Source organism: Delphinapterus leucas, chromosome 12 (assembly GCF_059928025.1).
Source record: "Delphinapterus leucas isolate spDelLeu-1000000601 "Yukka" chromosome 12, BTC_Dleu_Yukka2, whole genome shotgun sequence".
Lineage (NCBI taxonomy): Eukaryota > Metazoa > Chordata > Mammalia > Artiodactyla > Monodontidae > Delphinapterus > Delphinapterus leucas.
In genome coordinates, this window is record NC_143140.1 from 45,973,066 (window position 1) to 45,995,297 (window position 22,232).

At 40.6% G+C, this 22,232-nt stretch overlaps 1 protein-coding gene across 2 annotated transcripts in view; it reads right to left on the minus strand.

The window, feature by feature from the left end:
* The window catches only part of SNX3 (sorting nexin 3), a 43,763-nt gene extending 36,178 nt beyond the window's left edge, over positions 1-7,585 (minus strand). The window contains exon 1 of one of the 2 annotated variants that reach the window (XM_089921920.1): positions 7,346-7,585. In XM_089921920.1, the coding sequence (XP_089778046.1) occupies positions 7,346-7,441 (96 nt within the window). In that variant the 5' untranslated portion in view covers positions 7,442-7,585. Of the gene's footprint in view, positions 1-7,279 lie in introns of both variants that reach the window. The other variant, XM_022553892.3, reaches the window with a different exon arrangement.
* Positions 7,586-22,232: the final 14,647 nt, after the last annotated feature.

Here is a 22,232-nt window from a genome sequence, read left to right on the forward strand (position 1 = left end):
AGAGCCATACCCTAGAAGGCTGATCCCAATCACTTATTTGCCACTGTGGTGAAGCAGAGAGCAGCGTCTGTTCCTCCTTTCTTCATATGGCTGCCCAGCTAGACTAAATTCCAGCTTCCTTTGTAGCCAAATGTGGCAATGAGGCAGGAATATGCCTTCCCCTTGGCTAGAATATGGATGTGATACTGGGAGCTGATAGTCACAATACCAGCCCTGGACTGCTAGAGACTTCTTCACAAGAAAAAAATAAACTCATTGTTTGAGGTCTCTGTGAGACCAGTCCAAACTGTATCTTAGTTGATACAAGCTTTCTGGCAAACTACAGCATATGTCACATTTTACTACCTTGTCTAATTTCCTAGATTCTAAGTTAAATATTTCTTTAAAAGAAGTAGAACTTTGGCTGAGAGCTTTAAGTCATTTAACTAAGAAATCAGTAAACAGCAATACCAAGATTACAGTATTGCTTTTCTTGGACACCATCTTTCTTATCTAATACTCAAAAAATTGCTGGCTCTGCTTACATGGAAGCAGAATATGGTACAAACATAGAAGTATCTAAAAGTAACAGTTCAATCCTTTTTTTTTTTGTAAGCATGATTGTGAAGGTGAGGAGATGAAAAATCTCTCATGGAATCACCAAAACAGCTAAAAATTAAGCACTTGTAGATTTTCCACTTTAAAGGTATAGAGTGGGAATATTAATAAAATATAAAGATTATTTAAGTGGATAGATATTTTGTCTCTTCCTGATTTCTGGCTTACTCTCATGATTATTACACAGGGATATAGACATGGATGGTGCAAGACAGGGGCAAAAAGATCTGGCTTGGCTGAATGTAGTCAATGCCTTCCCTTCTTCCCCCAAAGCTAAGCTGCTGGCATGCTTTCAGCTTAGTATCTAAACTGTCTCCCCTCTAAAAATAGTTTTCTTCTTTGGCAAATATCACTGGTTTTCCTCTTTGCTGTAGGGATCTGCTGCTTCTTTCTTTTTTTCCCCCCAGAATTTGCCTTTTTAAAAAACTCATCAAGGCTACCAACCATTGTGACTCCATATTTTTTTTTTCATACTTCTCTGCTACCTGTCATTTCTCAGAGACAGAAAGCTTGGTGCCACCAGGGATAATCCTTGCTGCATATCAGTAAGGTGGCCTTGCTGGGGTGCTTTTTAAATTGCCACTTCCCAAATCCCACCCCAACCCAATTAAAAGAGAATCTAAAGGGTTTCGGAAGTGCTCCAGGTGATCTGAATGTTCAGTGAGGGTGGAAGAAAAAGGGCTCTGAAGGTCAGAAAATATACATTTAAATCCCAGTTCTGCTATTTAATAGCTGTGATTTTGGACAAGTTACTTAACCCCCCTAAACTTCATTTATTCCGAAGAATCCACTGCATGCCAAGCACAATGTCAGGTGTTGAGTAAGGGTGATCATGACAGTCCCCGTCCTCTAGGAGGTTAGAGTAGAAGAAACAGGAACTAAAGGAAGCTGCAGACAAGCAAACAGACTTAATCCTAATAGGGCTACAAGGGCACCCAGGAAGGAAACCCAGTCTAGATTCCAGGGATCAGCAAAATCTCTAAAAAGGTAAAATCAAGGCTGAGTCCTGCAGGATAAGTAATGATAGATGAGGCTGCTAAAGGAAGACTTTTTAACAGAGGAGGAAGTGTGTGCAAAGGCCTGGATACCAGTCAGCTTCCTTGGGAGATACAAGTAGTTCAGCAGGACTGAAATAAGGATGAAGGAAGGACAATAGATGAGGACCAAGAGTGACTTCAGCTTTCACATTTGCAAAACAAAGATATCATCTGCTCTGCTTGGTTACCACAAAGATCAAATTATACTATATATAGCAAAGTCCATTGAACAGAGCAGGTACTCAAGTGATAAATCCCCTCACTTTTCAGCTTTAACATAACATGAGAAAGCCAAGCAACACACTTTTTCTTCAGGTCATCTCATCATAGCACAGAATTCAACAGTAAGCTCTTTTAAGCTATTTATTTTTCCTGGGTGCATCTTATCTACTGTGGATTACTGAAGAGTCAACTCTCAGGTCTCAAGGGTGCCAACACTGGGATTTCCTTCTAAAGGTTCAGACACTTGAGGGTTACCCAACACTAGGCAGTAGATAACAAAGGTTTTAATGTATTGTTTTAAATTCAATTAACTGCAGCTGTGAAGCAATTCTGACCCAGGACCAGAATACTTCAAATCCAACCCTGGCTCTGACACTAGTTAGATAATTTACTTTGGGTTAGAGACAACTTTCTGTGCCTTGGTTCCCTTATTTGTCAAAATGAACAACATAGAACAGACTCCCTTAACACAATATAACAGGGCTACTTTTTAATTGCCACTGCCTCCCTCCCCCCATCTTAAGGGATGGGTTAGGTAAGATGAGACTCTTCAAAGCTAGCAAAATGCCTTTCCCTGATAGAGATCCTGGAGGTGAGCTGTAGCTGGCAGCAAATATGTATATCAGACATCTCATGGCCAACTGATAAAGCTACACAGATCCTGCAGATGTCCTTTGGCTCCAAAATGCCTTGATTCTTTAAAAAACTATTTTGGCCCTTTAACAACTGATTCTTATAAATCCTAAAAACAAGTCTAAAAATTAACTTATTTCTGATCAGGATATTAATGACTCTCAATTTAAAATGAGAGGACTCATCCAGAGAAGAATCACCAATACAGGTTTAGAATGGCAAATACTGTCAAGATGCAACTTTCACTATTTTTCTCATCACACTGTTTATTAGTAAACTTTACTATTCAGTGTTTTTAATATGCCTCAATTTCAAGAAGCTTCTTTTAGAACTATGTGTAGTGATGAATATTAACTAAAATTATTGTGGTAATTGGACTTCCCTGGTGGCACAGTGGTTAAGAATCCGCCTGCTAATGCAGGAGACAGGGGTTCGAGCCCTGGTCTGGGAAAACCCCACATGCCACGGAGCAACTAAGCCCGTGTGACACAACTACTGAGTCTGCACTCGAGCCCGTGAGCCACAACTACTGAGCCCACGTGCTGCAACTACTGAAGCCCGTGCGCCTAGAGCCCGTGCTCCGCAACAAGAGAAGCCACCGCAATAAGAAGCCCGCTCACTGCAACTAGAGAAAGTCTGCACACAGCAATGAAGACCCACCGCAGCCAAAAAGTTAGTAAATTAATAAATAAATTTATTAAAAAAATTATTGTGGTAATCATTTATATATATGTATATAGCAAATCATTATGTTGTACACCCTAAACAAATACAATTTTGTAGGTCAATTATATCTCAAACTGGAAAAAAATCCTAGTACAATCATAGGAAACATACTACGTTAAAATATGGAGTATTCTATTCATTATTTTTGTTCTTAAGTGTGAAATTTACTATGTTATGAATGGCATCACAACTTCCCACATGGAATGCCACAAAATATATGTTTCTTGACAAGAAAATTCAATGATTTTAGTAGCTCAGCTGCACATTAACATAGAAAATGTAGTTAGCTGATCAATGACTTTTTTTTTTTTTTTTTTCAGTACGCGGGCCTCTCACTGCTGTGGCCTCTCCCGTTGCAGAGCACAGGCTCCGGACGCACAGGCCCAGCAGCCATGGCTCACGGGCCCAGCCGCTCCGCGGCATGTAGGATCCTCCTGGACCGGGGCATGAACCCGTGTCCCCTGCATCGGCAAGCGGACTCTCAACCACTGCGCCACCAGGGAAGCCCCTGACTTTTAATTTAGAAGTAGCTGTATTTAGAAAGAGGTAACTTTTGAGTGCCTATTATATATCAGTCACTGTGCTAAAGAGATTTATGTGCCTTGTGGCATTTATCCCTATGAGGTAGGTACAGTCATCCCTCAGTATCCACGGGGGATTTGGTTCCAAGACACACACACCTCCATATTAAAATCTGCAGATGCTCAAGTTCCTTATATAAAATGGCTTAGTATTTGCATATAACCTACACACATCCTCCCTTTTACTTTATTTTTTAATATATTTATTTATTTATTTTTGGCTGCATTGGGTCTTTGTTGCTGCACGTGGGCTTCCTCTAGTTGCAGTGAGCAGGGGTTACTCTTTGTTGCGGTGCGTGGGCTTCCACATTGCAGTGGCTTCTCTTGTTGCAGAGCACGGGCTCTAGGCATGTGGGCTTCGGTAGTTGTGGCACACGGGCTCAGTACTTGTGGCTCGTGGGCTCTAGAGCACAGGCTCAGTAGTTGTGGTGCACAGACTCAGTAGTTGTGGTGCGTAGGCTCAGTAGTTGTGGCACACGAGCTTAGTTGCTCTGCGTCATGTGGGATCTTCCCGGACCAGGGCTCGAACCTGTGTCCCTTGCATTGGCAGGCGGATTCTTAACCACTATGCCACCAGGGAAGTCCTTCCCTTTTACTTTAAATCATCTCTACATTACTTATAATACTTAATATACAATGTAAATGTTATATAAATAGTTGCTAGTGTGCAGCAAATTCAAGTTTTGCTTTTTGGAACTTTCTGGAATTTTTTTCTATTATTTTAGATCTGTGGTTGGTTGAATCCTCCTATGAGGAACCAGCAGATACAGAGGGCCAACTGTACTATTATTAGCATACCTATTTTACAGAGGGGAAGTGGAGCTTAGATTCTGCACCTTACTCTGCTAATAAATGATAAATCTATTCTTTGAACTCAGAGCTAAAGAAAGATCCTTAACTTCACTCCTATTCAAAACAGTTGTCTCCAGGTACAACAGACCTTAATTAACTTAAAATCTCCAGAAAATTAAAGTTACATTATAGCACAAACTTCATAAACAGTGACTGAATCTCACCTTTAGCCTTCTCTTTAATATGCCAAAATAATTCTAGACCCTGAGCTTTCAAAAACCTTTAATCATTATGGTGCTCTCTGCTATATCTACCATTAGAACAATTTTAAAAAACATTACCACTGTACCAATTATTTTCAAAAGCCCAGAGATATTAATCAAGTGATTCTAATAGTCTTAAACACTATCCTCAAACCAAAAGATAAATGGAGACTGGGAAACTTGCATTCTAAAGTGCCACCATCCAGATAAAATTACTCTGTGAATTAGAGTAATTTCAATCAGATCCTATAAAATGGAACATTTTTCTCAAGATTAGAATGAGACAGTAACTATAAGATCGTTTAAGGGCCCAAACTTTGTAACATAAAATGGTTTGCCACATGTCAAATTCAACAGCAGAAGGCAAGCAGCAGGAGCTAGGGATAGCAGGAAGAGTTCAGAAAAGTAGTAATAAAAAAAATGACAAAATGACTTACCTATTCATCTCCCTGGCAGTTCTACCTTAACTTCTCTCAAAAATCACATGCTGCTAAAATAAGTTCTACTATCTTACTATATGGTGTCCTGAGTTTTAAGTTAATACATTACATTATTAAGAGAATCCCCAATGGCATTTCATAAGCATTAGAAACTCAATTACATTTTCTTAGAGGGCACATGACTTAATGACTTAACAGTCATTAACGCAAAACTGGTGTATATAATCTAACAAACCAGTGTAGATGTGTACTTTGTTAATTCCTTAACTCATTAATCACTCTTAAAAAGGATTTTAATCTCCAGAATACAAATGATCATACCATAAACACTATTTTTAAGTGTCACGTAAGCTATTTGGTAATAAAATATCAGATGAATTTTTAAAAATAATTATCATACTACAGTCCATTTAATATAATGCACTCAGCATGATAAACACAAAGTTATTAAATGGAAGAAATGTAGGCAGGAGATTCCACTTCAGTTGTGTGACAGGAAGTACTAGCTCTGGAAGTTTAGAAATAGGACCACCAAGCTCTGTTTTAGCACAAGAAATAAAGGAAAACATGCTAGTGAATAAGGGTAAAAGAGGAAGTTCTTTTTAGTGAACGATCTGCCATATATTTAAGACAATCCCAAACCATTCCAAGTTAAAAAAAAGTGCCTCATTTTTTTCACTTGGCTTACGTGATAATGTACTTCCCTAGGTACACTGGAGCTCAAATTTTGCAATTTCACTGTAACTAGACTGCTTGTGGCCCACACATCCTTAGGGAGACAACCATGGCTTCTAACATGAACCTGTTCATTTCATATCTTAAAGTTTGACGATTGTTACATTTTTCTAGCAACACATGAAAAGTAAATCATTTTTTAAAGTAAGTTTCACAACAGTGAATAAACTAACACTACTAAACTGTACAGTTAAAAATGGTTAAGATGTTAATTTTGCTGTATTTTACCACACAAAAAATGTGAGTTAATGAGAAATTACTCCACTTAAATGTTAGTAGTAACTTGCTATGTAAATTTTGATTACTCTAAAACCAAATTCTTACGCTTAATTTTTAGTAATTTGTTGTTGTTGTCATTAACAGCTGGATTCGTTTTACGTAACTAATTTTTAAGGATACTTCCATACATGAGGAAATTCTTTAATTCTGAACTAGAGAGTGAAAGTGAAGCACTATTCTCAATTAGCATCTTTCAAATCATCTGAATTACTTACTGTCAACGAATACTAGTTATTAAATTATAAATGTGTTTCTACTTCAGCTGATTCCTTCATTCAGTGAAGTGCAAATCTCAAAATTAGGAGAGCAAAATCCTAAATGAACAGGCTTTTCTTAAAGCAGTGGTAGTTTTGATTGTGAGGTAGGCAACACTCCCCACTCCTCAGCCTTTAGCACGACGGTGGCCCAAAATACTAACGTCAATCATTTCCAATCACCGTCCTCTCCTGGCTCAGCCCTACCAAATTTGTCAGGCTTTTGTGAAATCCCATGAGGTTCTGTTCAGAAAAGCGTACAACCTAGGTGAGTTTGGTAGCTTGGGAAGGGTCTGAAGCAATCAGCTTGGCTTGGCCACCTAGGAGAAAAGTATCCAGGAAAAGAAAACCGGAAATACTTCAACTTTGCGCAAACCCCCTTTCTCAGTCACAGCTAGCTCCCTTCCCGATGAAGGGCTGTGTTCTCGAAAGATCTACCCCTTTCCAACTCAGATGTCATTCTCAGATCAGCTGCTTGAGGGGCAAGCGGCGCTCAACCCACGCCCTCTTCTTCAAGTGCCAGCGCTGGGCTCAGCTCACTCTGCCGCCCCCATCCAAACCCTACACGAAGAAGGGCCCTGGCCCACGACCCCGCCCGCGGACAGCCGGGAGCCCCGGCCTAGGCGGCCTTGGCCGTTTGAGGGTTTGCGCTCCAGGGTCGGCTGGGGACACCAGGGGCCGTAGGAGGGGTCTCTCCGTAGGGGAGTAAGACGGCCTCACCTTGACCCTGATTTCGTAGGTGGTGAACCGGCCCCGGCCGACTCCCACTGTCTGCGGGTTGCTCACATCGATCTCGAGGAAGTTGCTGGGAGGCCCGTAGGCGTCATTCAGGTTCTGCGGCTTGGTGATCAGCCGCCGGGTGTCCGCCACGGTCTCCGCCATTTCGTTGCTGCAGCCGCCGCCGCCGCCGCCGCGGGCTCCGTCCACCCCCTCGGCGTTCCACCGACCCCGCTGCCGCCGCTGCTGCCCGCCGCGGGGACGCCGGGCTCGCGCGCAGCGGTCGCAGGGCGAACGAGCACGTACAGTGGGTGTTCACTCCGCACGCGTAGCTCCTCCCCGCGCTCCTCCGGCTTCCGCCTCCTGTCCCCAAGAGGGGAACAGCTGACGCGCTGGAACGCTGCGTCCCGGGCCGGGAGCCTCAGCGGAAACCGCGGAGGGTGACAGCGCACCAGGCAGAGGAAGAAAAGCGCAGTCAGGTTACTTGTAGGTGCGAACACGTTCCGGCCAGACTACAGCGCCCACAGTGCATCGGGCGAGCGCGCCGCCGCGGGTCTGCGGCCCAGGTGCTGCAGGACCGGGGGTGCGAGGGCGGGCGCTTCCTGTGTTTCTGTGTCTGTTTTGGCCTGGACCAGTGGGGAGAACGCCGGAAACGGTCTTCGTGGTCTTGGGAGCCGCGGGGACAAAAGTTAAAAGGCGAGGTAGGGGAGGTTTGCCCGCAATCAGAACAAAACTGCCTACGCTCAGTGGCAAACTATCCACCGTCTCACTGTAAACCACTGAAAACGCCTTTCTAGGTAACCTTGAATTGATGCCTCAAATGATTTTGATATCAACTTGAGAGTTTCACCGTACATGTGTCTGGCTTGGTAAATTGAACGTGGGAAAGTAGAGTGGAATAAAAACAACGTCGCGAGATCATAACCGTGCGGTCGAACCGATTGGGGAGACTGGTCGGCCCTCTAAAACAAGATAACAGATAATATATGGGCTGAAACCTGCTTTGACTTTCTGATGTTTGAGTGATCTGCAACTTTTTCCCTTCAGTTCCCACAAAGTTCCAGTAAATTAAAAAAAAAAAAAAAGCGGTAAACGTATTGGTACAGCATTTGAAATGGAACTCAAAAAAGCCTTTATCAGAAATGAAAAAAAGACAAAACAGTTAAGTAGATCGCGTTTAATCTCCAACAAATGCAGAGTTTGAGCATTGAGGTAGAAGGATAGATGTTTATTCCTGCCTGGGGAGTTCTCTCCCTTGGTGTTATAGCCTCACAACTCTTTCTGCGTTTTTTTCTATGTTGAGTTTCAGAAAACCCATTCACTTTAAATAATCTGATCTGTCCCTTAAGCTGAAAAATTGTCTGGATCATTAGCAACCATTCTTAATAAAAATAAGAAAAGTTGGTATTAAAAAATTTACTTAAACGTGATGTAGATTATTTTCAAGAAAACTCAACGTTCATTCATTAAACAAGTATTTATTGAAGGCCTACTAGGCGTTTTCAACTCTAGATACTAGAGGTAAAAGGGTGAGGAAGACATTGAAATTCGTTGGTTTCATCAGATTAATTGTCTAGTATATGCTCTATCTTGGGGAGACAGATAATAAAGCAATAAATAACATATCTGCCAAAATGATTGGTGCTATAAAGAAAATAAAACTGGAAAATGTGAGAGTGACCCAGACAAGCTCATTAGGGTGGTCAGACAAGTTCTCTCTGAGTATATCTCCCTGTCAAAGAGTAAGAGTAATATCAGAATAAGTACCCAGGCAGGGCTCCCTGCCGGGCCTGTTGCAAGAGACCAAGTGGAAACTTGACTGCTGTGATTAGGGCAGTGAGCTCAAAAATGTGTATAAATGACTCTTGGAATTGGAATATATGAGAGCTAAGAGACCAAGAACCACTGTATTGTGTTGTCATCCACAACCACTGTATTGTGTTTGACACCTGTACAAAGCAATCATGGGATATTCTCTTAGAAAGCTGTCTCATTGGAGGCCACTCAGTGCAGCCTTGGGCAGCAGCAACAATTGCATGCAGTGGGGAAGCAGCTATAGAAAATAGCAGCACCGTCAAATAGCTAAAGAAGAGCTTCCCAGGATAAACATCAGGAAAAAATCTTTATTTTTCAGGAGATACGATTGTATTCCTAGAAAAATCAATAAAGAAGAAGCCACTAGAATAAGCTACTAGAATTAACAAGAGAATTTAGTGACCAAGTGAAAGTAAAGAACTTAATTTATAATTTTCCTCTGTCTAGGCAATGTCTAGTTAGACTGGAGATGGAAAAAATACCCTATTCACATCAGTGACCAAAAGTAAAAAAAAAAAAAAAAAAAATAGGAAGGAAGACACAGGATCTATAAGAACAAAATTATGAAATTTTATTAAAGGATATAAACCAAAACCTAAGTAAAAAAGACTCCATGTTCCTGAATAGGAGGACTTAATATCAGAAAAATATCACTTCATCTAAAATTAATAATGCAGGGGCTTCCCTGGTGGTGCAGTGGTTAAGAGTCCACCTGCCAATGCAGGGGACACGGGTTTGATCCATGGTTGGGGAGGATCCCACATACCAGGGAGGAACTAGGCCCGTGCACCACAGCTACTGAGCCTGCACACCTAGATCCCAAGCTCCGCAACGAGAAGCCACTGCAATGGGAAGCCTGCGAACTGCAACAAAGAGTAGCCCCTGCTTGCTGCAACTAGAGAAAGCCCGCATGCAGCAACGAAGACCCAACACAGCTGAAAATAAAAATAAATAAATAAAATAACTTAGGAGGTTCCTTAAAAAACTAAATAGAATTACCATATGACCCAGCAATCCCACTACTGGGCATATACCCAGAGAAAACCATAATTCAAAAAGACGCATGCACCCCAATGTTCATTGCAGCACTATTTACAATAGCCAGGACATGGAAGCAACCTAAGTGCCCATCGACAGACAAATGGATAAAGAAGATGTGGTACATATATACAATGGAGTATTACTCAGCCATAAAAAGAAACGAAATTGTGTCATTTTTAGAGACATGGATGGATCTAGAGACTCTCATACAGAGTGAAGTAAGTCAGAAAGAGAAAAATATCATATATTAACACATATATGTGGAACCTAGAAAAATGGTACAGATGAACTGGTTTGCAGGGCAGAAATCGAGACACAGATGTAGAGAACAAACGTATGGACACCAAGCGGGGAAAGTGACGGGGTGGTGGTGGTGGTGGTGGATGAATTGGGAGATTGGGATTGGCATGTATACACTGATGTGTATAAAATGGATGACTAATAAGAACCTGCTGTATAAAAAACTTAATTAAAAAAATTTTTATCAGCATTCCTGATTGTTTATGTATACATCTGTTCCCTCTGACTTCTCTGAACCAATTGTAACATCTTATTCTCTCATTAATGATTTGATAAAATGTTTGACACATAAAAAATAAATAAAATTAATAATGCAAATATAATCAGAATCCCACTGTGATTGGTTTTAACCTCCTCTCCGCCTTGGGTGCATTGGGTAGTACTGGACAAGATTTTTTTAAAGTTCGTATGTTGGAGATTAGCCAAGAAGATTATGAAAGTGAAAAAAATCAAAGTGGGATTTGCTTTACCAAATGTTAAAACTCACCGCAAAGCTAACTATAAACAAGAGTATGGGGAATTCCCTGGCGGTCCAGTGGTCAGGACTCTGCACTTTCACTGCCGAGGGCCTGCGTTGGATCCCTGGTCGGGTAATCAAGATCCCACAAGCCGCGCAGCATGGCCAGAAAAAAACAAACAAAACGAGTATGGTTTGGGCTCTCTATAAAATAGAGTGCAGAACAGATCCTAACAACGAACATGATATACAACAAGGGGAGCATTTCAATTAATTGGGGAAATGTTGCTGACACAGTTGAGTGTCTAGGGAATAGGGAGACCACATAGCTAGTCCCCTGCATTATACCATGGAAAAATTCCAGATAGAATTTATTTATTTTTGTTGCGGTTTTTTTTGGCCGCACCACATGGCTTGTGGGATCTTAGTTCCCAACCAGGGATTGAATCCAGGCCCTCAGCAGTGAGAGCACAGAGTCCCAACCACTGGACCATCAGGGAATTCCAAGATAGAATTGAAAAAAAAAATTTTTTTTTTAAAGATGTTGGGGGTAGGAGTTTATTAATTAATTTATTTTTGCTGTGTTGGGGCTTTGTTTCTGTGCGAGGGCTTTCTCTAGTTGTGGCAAGTGGGGGCCACTCTTCATTGCGGTGCGTAGGCCTCTCACTGTCGCGGCCTCTCTTGTTGCGGAGCACAGGCTCCAGACGCGCAGGCTCAGTAGCTGTGGCTCATGGGCCCAGCTGCTCTGTGGCATGTGGGATCCTCCCAGACCAGGGCTCGAACCCGTGTCCCCTGCATTAGCAGGCAGATTCTCAACCACTGTGCCACCAGGGAAGCCCTGAAATATTTTTTTTTTTAACGTTTAGAGAAAATTTAGGAGAAAAATTGTATAACCTTGAGTAAAAAAAGTGCTTCCTAAGCAATATGGGAAACAAACTATAAAGAAAATGTCATTTAAGTACATAAATTTTTAATAAAAATTACATATCAAAAGGCATTATTTTTTAAAAAATTGGGGGAAGTATATCTGTAACACGTAAGATAGTGAACGGCTAATATTCCTAATATAAAAAGAACTCCCATTAATTGATAAGAAAAAGACAATCCCATAGAAAAATGAGCAAAGAATATGGATAGGTACAATTTTACATGTTTTTCAGATAATGAATTTGTCAAATCCTCCTAACAACGCTATAGGTGGGTACCATTACTGTCTCCATTTTACACATGGGGAAACTGAGGCAGAAAGGCAAAATAACAAGTACAAAATGGCAAAACTAGCTCCAGAATTTATATACGTAACCACTATTTCATGCTGCCTCTTAGTAAAAGAAATTCAAATGGACAATAAGTGGGAAAAATATGCTCAACCTCACTAATCAAATAAATGTATCAATACATTAAAGAAAATATGAAATACTGTTTTCTATCATATTGGCAAAAATCAAAAAGAACAGAAACATACAGTGTTAGGGAGACTGTAAGGAAACAGGCAATTTGCTCATATTTATCCAAATTAAAAATATTCAGGACACTTTGATCCCAAAATCCAGCTTTTGCTTCAAGAGACCATAGTACTTAAGGATGTAAGTCCAAGGATGTTTATTGCAGATTTATTTGTAGTGGCAAAAACTGAAAACAGCCTGAATTAGAAATGCTTGAATTATAGTATATTCAAACTAAGGGAAATTATATAATATTTTATGTAATTTATATGTAATATATAAATTATATACTAGAGCAAATGAAATCATTCTATTTTTTTTAAGTTTATTTATTTATTTTTGGCTGTATTAGGTCTTCGTTGCTGCATAGGCTTTCTCTAGTTGCAGTGAGTGGGGGCTACCCTTTTTTTTATTTTGGGAAGGCTACTCTTTGTCTTGGTGCATGGGCTTTTCACTGTTGTGACTTCTCTTGTTGCGGAGCACGGGCTCTAGGCGCGTGGGCTTCAGTAGCTGTGGCTCGCGGGCTCTAGAGCGCAGGCTCAGTAGTTGTGGTGCACGGGCTTAGTTGCTCCGCGGCACGTGGGATCTTCTCGGACCAGGGCTTGAACCCGTGTCCTCCGCATTGGCAGGCGGATTCTTAACTAATGTGCCACCAGGGAAGTCCCTATTTTTATGTCTTAAGATGTTAGAATATATCTAGTTTTAGTTATTAGAATTAGAAGAGGAATATCCATGGTGTTTTGGTAAGTAAGGATCAAAGAATAATTTGTGCAGTATGATCCCATTTGGGTAAACAAACAAAACCCTGTCATTGTATGTATGTACTTTTATATGTGAATATTTTTGTAGCAAAGGATATACACCAAACTGTTAACACTGGTAACACAAGGGTGGCAACTGAAGTGGGTGGTGGGGACGAGAAGATACAACCATGTTGTAACCATGGGCTAAGATGATAGAAAACTATAACCAATTTTATGTTTTTCTAATGGTTCAATTCTAGAAAAATAATTTGTCAATGTGCCTGAATTACTGTGGACACCTTGAGAGTTGTGTTCCTTGAGTAGTATATTAGATTATCACAGCTAGGTAGTTCTAGTCATTAAGATCATCCATTCCTCTTTATTCAGAGATCACTGAACAGTCGGCTGATAGTAATTTCATTTTCTATGAGGACTTTTTAAACATTTTTTTAAATTGAAATATAGATGATTTACAATGTTGTGTTAGTTTCAGGTGTTCAGCAAAGTGATTCAGTTATATATTACATATGTGTATATATATATTCTTTTTCAGATTCTTTTCCATTATAAGTTATTATAAGATATTGAATGTAGTTCCCTGTGCTATATAGTAAATCCTTGTTGTTTATCTATTTTATATATAGTAGTGTGTATCTGTTAAAACTGTTATTTATCCCTCTCACCCGCCCTTTCCCCTTTGGTAACCATAAGTTTGTTTTCTGTGTATGTGAGTCTGTTTCTGTTTCATAAGTAAGTTCATTTGTATAATTTTTTTTTTTAGATTCCACATATAAGTGATATCATGTGGTATTTGTCTTTCTCTGTCTGACTTCACTTAATATGATAATCTCTAGGTCTATCTATGTTGCTGCAAATGACAATATTTCATTCTTTTTTATGGTTGAGTAATACTCCATTATATATATATATATATATATATACCACATCTTCTTTATCCATTCATCTGTTGTTGGACACTTAGATTGCTTCCATGCCTTGGCTATTGTAAATAATGTTGCTATGAACATTGGGGTGTGTGTATCTTTTCAAGTTAGAGTTTTCATCTTTTCCTGATAAATACCCAGGAGTGAGATTGCTGGATCATATGGTAACTCTGTTTTTAATTTCTAAAGGTACCTCCATACTGTTCTCCATAGTGGCTGCACCAGTTTACATTCCCACCAACAGTGTACAAGGGTTCCCTTTTCTCCATACTCTGTCCAGCATTTATTTGTAGACTTTTTGATGATGATCATTCTGACTGTGTGAGGTGATACCTTATTGTAGTTTTGACTTGCATTTCTGTAATGATTAGTGATATTGAACATCTTTCCATGTACCTGTTGGCCATCTGGATGTCTTCTTAGGAGAAAGGTCTATTTAGATCTTCTGCCCAGTTTTTTGATTGGGTTGTTTGCTTTTTGATATTGAGCTCTACGAGCTGCTTGTATATTTTGGAAATTAAACCCTTGTCTCTTGCATTGTTTGCAGATATTTTCTCCCATTCTGTAGGTTGTCTTTTTGTTTTGTTTATGGTTTCCTCTGCTGTGCAAAAAGCTTGTAAGTTTGATTAGGTCCTGTTTGTTTATTTTTGCTTTTATTTCTTTTGCCTTGTGGGACTGATCTAAGAAAGTATTGCTACAGTTTATGTCAGAAAATGTTTTGCCTGTGTTCTCTTCTAGGAGTTTTATGGTGTCGTGTCTTATATTTAAGTCTTTAAGCCATTTTGAGTTTATTTTTGTGTATGCTGTGAGGGTGTGTTTTAACTTCATTGATTTACATGCGGCTTTCCAGCTTCCCCAACACCACTTGCTGGAGAGACTGTCTTTTCTCCACTGTATATTCTTGCCTCCCTTGTTAGAGATTAATTGACCATAGGTGTGTGGGCTTGTTTCTGGCCTCTCTCTTCTGTTCCATTGATCCATATGTCTGTTCTTGTGCCAATACTTCTCTGTTTTGATTACTGTAGCTTTGAGGTATTGTTGAAGTCTGAGAGGGTTATGCCTCCAGGTTCGTTCTTTTTCCTCAGGATTGGTTTGGCAATTCTGGGTCTTTTGTGGTTCCATATACATTTTAGGATTATTTGTTATGAGGACTTTCTTGTAGGCAAAAGGAGATGCTGCATTGTGGGACCAGCTAGTTTATATTTTCATTTTAAATTTGTAAATTGAGGTTCTGTCTTATCAATCAGTGTCTTGTGAACTTGACTAATGCGTCACTCCCCCAGGCCTAATCACCTCTGAGGAAAATGGTAAAACCAAGTAGCTGGACCTCCAGAGTGTCAGACTCTGAAAATGTGACGAACCTAGTGAAGTCCTGTAAACTTCTCAAGGGCAGCCTGGCCACTCTTATATCATTTTTCTAATTCAGAGCTCACACCCTGACCTACCTCTAAACCCCTGCTCCCAGACTGCTGTGATTTCCTGAAGAAAATCCCAAACTAGCTGACGCCTTTGTAAATTTATGGTTTCCAACCTCAGCTGACCCTTCAACACACCTCAGCATTCCCTTATTTTATCCTCTTCTTGTATTTCACACCCCTCTTCCTTACTCTCAGCATGTAGCCTCACTTCATGCAGTACAAAGCAAAGTAAAACCCACAAAGCTCAGTATCTCCCTCCTCCCCACTGAAGACTACTTACAACATGAGTCACCCTCAGAACCTCTGAGAGCTCAAGGCATGCCCAGGCTACTTCCAGCTTTTGAGAATGCAGGCATTTTCAGATTTGGTATTGAGGACATTATTTATAAACACTGCGGCTTGTTTGTTAATTTTAAATAAAGCATTTACATGATTCAAAAGTCAAAATGCACTTGAGTATCCATTGATATAGCTGCCTCCAATCCCTGTCTGCAGCCATCTAGTTCCCCTTTCCATTGACAGCCACTGTTACCAGTTTCTTGCTGCGTATCTTTGTATCCTTCCAGAAACATTCTAGCATGTTTACATATATATATGTATATACAACAAAAATGGCATCATAGGAAACACACACTTTTGCACCTTATTTTACAATGTATCTTGGAGATAGATCCACACTTATACAGCAGCAAAGCATTTCATTACCTGATGTACCATAATTTATTTAACTTGTCCCTGAAGGGGAGCAGAATGTGTGACCCCAAAATATGCCAGTTTGGCATGTGGATTGTCTTGAACGGAGGGCAATCAAGATGCAGCAGACTCAAGAAAAACTTGTACCTCTCTCGCCACTACCTAAAAGAACGTAGATAGGGGGCCTGGCCTAGAGAGAGCTATTACCAGAGAGAACTTTTGCCTGAATGACCTATTTCTGTGGCGGAGCAAACATCTAATTACCAAACATCTGTTCCTTGGAAGCCCCAGGCCCCTATCCCATTCCTTAGCTCAGGGTGGTACATAAGCTTCAACTGCCCAACTTGCTCTTTAGTCTCATGCTTCTATTGGACTCCTGTACATACAAAATTAAGTTTGTTTCTCTCCCGTTACATTGTTTTATGTCAATTTGATTATTATCTACCCTAGAAGGGTAGAGGAAAAAATTTTTCTCCACTACATCCCCTACAGACGAATATCTTTGGTGACCTCAGTCTTTCACTATTACAGTGCTGCAGTGAATAACCTTGAATATGCCGTCATTACACACACATGGGATTATATTTGCAGGATAAGCTACTGTACGGGCATACCTCAGAGATACTATGGGTTCAGTTCCCAATTTCCACAGTAAAGCAAATATCACAAATAAGCAAGTCCACAAATTTTTTCATTTCCCAATGCATACAAAAGTTATGTTACACTACATTGTAGTCTTTTAAGTGTGCTACAGCATTATGTCTCAAAAAACAATGTGCATACCTTAATTAAAAAATAATACTGTTGGGAAAATAGCGCTGATAGACTTGCTCCACTAAGAGTTGCCGCAAACCTTCAGTTTGTAAAATTTCAATATCTGCAAAGCACAGTGAAATTTTCAGCCCCACCCCCTGACTCCTGGGAATGTGACAGACCGGAGAGGGCAAGGAAGAGCCTTGCGCACCTCCCCCATATTTTGCCCTGGACACCTCTTTCATTTGGCTATTCCTGAGTTGTTATCCTTTATAATAAACTGTTAAACATAAGTAAAGTGTTTTTTTCTGAGTTCTGTGAGTCGAATTATCAAACCTGAGGGGGGAAGGGGGTCATGAGAATCCTCACATTTGTAACCAGCCAGGCAGGAGTGGGTAGCTTAGGCACCCCATTTAAGGCTGGTGTCTGAAGTGGGAGCAGTCTTGTGGGACTGACTCTTTAACCTGCAGGGTCTGTGCTAAATCCAGGTATTTAGTGTCAGAATTGAATTGAATTGTTGGACGACCAGCTGGGGTTGGAGACTCAGGCTTTGGAGATGATGTTAAGCCCTTCTAGGAGCATATCAGATAGTCTCTATCTTTCCCTTAAAGGTTAAGTTCTCTACTTCCACGGTCATGGAGGGGTCACTGCAGGGTTGCTCCTTGGACTAAGAGTTTGGGATCTTGGGGAGGTTAATACGTCCTCACACCGATTTTCCTTGTATATTTGTTCACAGTTTCATTTAAAGAAGAGGCAGGGGACTTCCCTGGTGGTCCAGTGGTTAAGACTCCGTGCTTCCACTGTAGGGGGCATGGGTTCGATCCCTGGTTGGGGAACTAAGATCCTGAAAAAAAACGAAAAAAAAAAAGAAAGAAAAAAAGAAGAGGCAAGACCTGGAGCAAGCCACTCAGCAAAATAAGCCTGGTAACGTGACTCACTCTCAGAAGGCAGGTTAGTGAGCATCTGTTGATCTGTTGTGTTTTAGGCATGCCCTTAGAGGGGTCTTACTCTGTACCCTGAGATCCTTCACAGAGTGTCTCTTCCAGTGCACACTCAATTCTACATTTGGTTACTTTTTTTTGCGTGATTTAGTGTCTCTTCTGTATTGGTAAATCAGGCAGTGCCCAGCTGGTTGTATCAACATCGGAACCCCCCTCTCTTGCTTTTATCCAAGTTCTTCTCCACCAATTATGCCTTTTTCCCTATATCTTCTCATAACCCTTTGTGGTAGCCGTGAGAATGTGCCTCTCAGATCTCTAGCCTCAGGAAACATAATTAACCTATGGCCTCAGCTGCTGTGCGCTGAAATTCATTACTGCATTTGTTCTGAGTCCACATATCCCGTGGCTGCTCGCAGCCAAATGCTGAGCACTCCAGCCAATGGCTGAGGACTGCTTAGACATCAGGACTGCTCAGACACTCCTGGGTGAGGAGGGACTCTCCTCTTAGAGATGACATTGGATCCAGTGTCTGGAAGAGTCAAAAGCAGCCATGACAATGAGCAATTTCTGTCCTTGCTCAAGTGGTTGACTTCTGGGGGGATAAAAAAAAACGCCGCAGGATTCCTTTTGAAATTGAAAGCCCCTGACCTCATGCAGAGTGGCTGATTTCAACCATGTAAGGCCAGGCAAGGTTAATGTAAACCTGAATCAGGGTGAAAATACACAATCCTGAGCTGTGGGAACAGTGGGAACCAGGCATTTGTATTCCTTCTCTCAAGAAAATGGATTATGAACTTTCTAAGTAAAGAACCAACAATGTTATCTAGAGCAGTGTTTCTCAAACATTAATATGCATACAAGTCACCTGGAGATTGTATAAAACTGCAGATTCTGATCCAGGAGTTCTAGGATGAGACCTGAGATTTTGCATTTCTGACAAGTTCCAGAAAATGCCATCGCTGCTGGTCTCTAGACCACACCAAATAGCAAGGATCTAGAGAATCTGAAGAATGCCATATATATTGTATTGATTAGTTGGTGGGGCAGGGAGAGGGTCATTTCCAGAACCAATAGCCTCATGTGATCTCCTTAGCTGAACAGATATGTCTCCCTTAGGACGCTTAGAGCATTCTAGCCATTCATGTGACAAATATGTACTGAGCAGCTACAGTAAACCAAGTGCTGTGCTAGGTGCTAGGGCAGGAGGGAGCATGGAGAGGAGGGAAGGTGGCGAAAAAGTTATGGTTTTTGTTTCCAGGATCTTTCAGTCTGGTCGTAGGGACACGTCAGTAGAACGTGATGAGAGCAACATAGCCCAGTCTCAAGGGTAGTAGGGAAAGAATTCCAGAAGGAAGCAACAAAACTGAGACATAAAGTTGGTGTTTGATGTGCAAAGTGCCTGTGATTTGGGTGTGCCTGTGTGTGGGAGGTGCATTCCAGAGAAAGAGATAAATACAGAGGCCCAGAGGAAAGCACTGCTGGGGAACTACACATAGTTTAGTACTACTGGAATGAAAGTGCAAAATGACAAGGACTAAGGCCAGAGGGACAAGGCCATGAGGCATTACAGTGTTTGTGGTTCTGACCCTTATCTAAAGACATTCTAAAGGAAACCACTGAATGGGAGTGACTTGATTTTTAGTTTAGAAAGGTCACTCTGGCAGAACTAAGATAACAGCAGTGGGAATGTAGAGAAAAGAATGGACTTGAGAAATAGTTGCCCCTGTTTCTCTAGTTTGACCCAAAGAAGGTACTGCATTAAGCACCTGAGGACTGCCCAGACTGGAAATCTATGAGATGCCAGGTCGGAAGAGAGTGTCAGGACGCAAACAGCGCCATAACTCCTACTGGGAGGTGAAAGGCCTGGCAAATCTCTGTGGATTTGTATCAGTGTTCTAGTGAAAGGCCTTAGCCACTAGGATATACACAGGCACACCAGCTTTGATTCCTAGTTGTGTCTGCAAAGGAAGTAAGCTCTCCTAACTACTCGTTTGGGAACATATCTTCACAGGAGGTGTATTTGGCCAGAACCTGTGGGCTGGTTTCAGTAGAGAGATTGACCAGGCCTGCTGCGACAAGGCTTGATCCACTCAGCTGTTTAATGCTCCCAAATCGATACTTACCTCAACTTGGAGTATGGGCATATTACTACAATGTTTGCCACCCCACAGCACACACACAGGCACCCATGGGCTATTTCTGTTTGTTGTCCTATTGACTAACCAAACTCAGCATATCTAAAGTCACTCTCATTCCATTTACTCTCAAGCAATACCCCCAATATTTATACCCTTTTTGCTGTAAGTATTATTTTTTGAATTGCTTGGGCTTTAGCTGTGCATCATCTTTTTCACCTCTTTCTCATCTGCCCTCACCCCCTTGCCATACCCTAGCTTGGTTAATGTTAGACCACAGAGATCTCCATGCTACCTTGCTTTCTCTAATTTCTTCTATCCATTAGGCACAATACTAGTGTGATTTACGTACTACCATTCTGATATGTTTTTATAGTATAGATATCTCTTACCTAGAAATTTATATTTTACATAAATGTGTCTGACTTGAAGACAATGCTATGAGCAAATCAATTATATTTAGTGAGGGTCTGGTAGAGGAAATGGGCAAAATCCTTAGTAGCCAAGTAACCCTAGAAAAGTTTTTTGCCCGACTGTGCCTCTGTTTCTTCATGTGTAAAATGGGGACAAAAATAGTATCTACCTTACCAGGTGATTATGAGTACTGAGAGTTAATATTTATAAAGCATTTAGAACAGTGCCGGACACATGGTAAGCCCTGAAATGCCTAGAATCTGTGAACAAGTCGATAAGGAAATGGCCTTACCTAGAAAGAAAGAATGTAGTTGAAAATCATAGGATGAGGCCTTGAAGCCATGATTAGAAGTGACTGGTGCTGTGTGGCCTGTGAGCAGAGGCTATTCAATCAATGTTGTAACTAAATGAATCTAGTACTGGAAAGCTTGATGATCATCTTGACCAGAAACCTGAGCTTAAATCTATTGACAGAGTGTTTCAAAGCCTTGATTTATTTACTGTCATTTTAGATTCAAAATATTAGTTTTCACAGGCATTTCTGTCTAAGGCAATGTCAATTAATTAGGTCCCAAGTAAAACATCTGCCATGGGAGATTTACATTACCATAGCCTGCATTTGAGAAAGTCAAAAATTTCAAAATATCGTTAGTTCCAAAGTATGTTTTTGATAGCCCAGCTTGAATACTGCATTGTGGATAACAAGGTTAAATAAAGGTTCTAATAAGACAAACAACGACAATTTTAAATAAATCAGATGTTTTTGTCGAAGATTACTCTGTGATTTTCTCCAATTATTCATGACATTTCACCCATTCATATTGTGATCTGCTTTAATAGTGAAGGGAAAAAAAACCTCATCTCCTTGTTTATTCTTTGTTCTCAAGGAGATAAGCTGTTTATAAAGATACGTTATTTGTTATTTAAATCACTTTTACTGAAGTTGTTTATTTCCTTGTTTCAGTTTCTAAAAATATTTCAACAATTGTAATGCTTCTTAGAGATGTCTATTTAATTCAGAGTGATTTGTACTGAAATTCTTTGCTAAATGGGCACAGGTGCTATGTGTATAACATGCTAGAGTGAGTCAAAACTAATAAATGCTAAAAAACAAAAAGGATAACGGGGATATACTTGTGTCAACTTTCAAAATCTGTGATTAAAAACATTTTAGACCTAACATCTCAGATATTTGTAAATGTCTAACTCTATACTTGCCACTTCAAAACTATTTAATAATAGTAATAATAATAAATTAGATAACACCAAAACTATACGCAGAAAAACTGTATAATTTAAATCCAGAAATCTGTTTCTTAGAAAATGCCCTTTAATCACTTTGCAGACTTTCAAGATCATAATTATTATATAAAAGTAATTACATTAGGGCTTCCCTGGTGGCGCAGTGGTTGAGAGTCCGCCTGCCGATGCAGGGGACACGGGTTCGTGCCCCGGTCTGGGAAGATTCCACATGCCATGGAGCAACTAAGCCCGTGAGCCACAACTACTGAAGCCCGCATACTTAGAGCCCGTGCTCCGCAACAAGAGAAGCCACCGCAATGAGAAGCCCGCGCACCGCAACAAAGAGTAGCCCCCACTCACGTCAACTAGAGAAGGTCCGTGCGTAGAAACAAAGATCCAACACAGCCAAGAAAAAGGCATCCAAATTGGTGAATTTTTGTGTAGCCATTTTAATATTGAAGATGAAAGAAAAAAGCAACATGTTTGGCATATTATGCTTTATTATTTGAAGAAAGGTAAAAACACAACTGAAAAGCAAAAAAAGATTTGTGCAGTGTATGGAGAAGATGCTGTGACTGATCGAACATGTCAAAAGTGGTTTGCAAAGTTTCATGC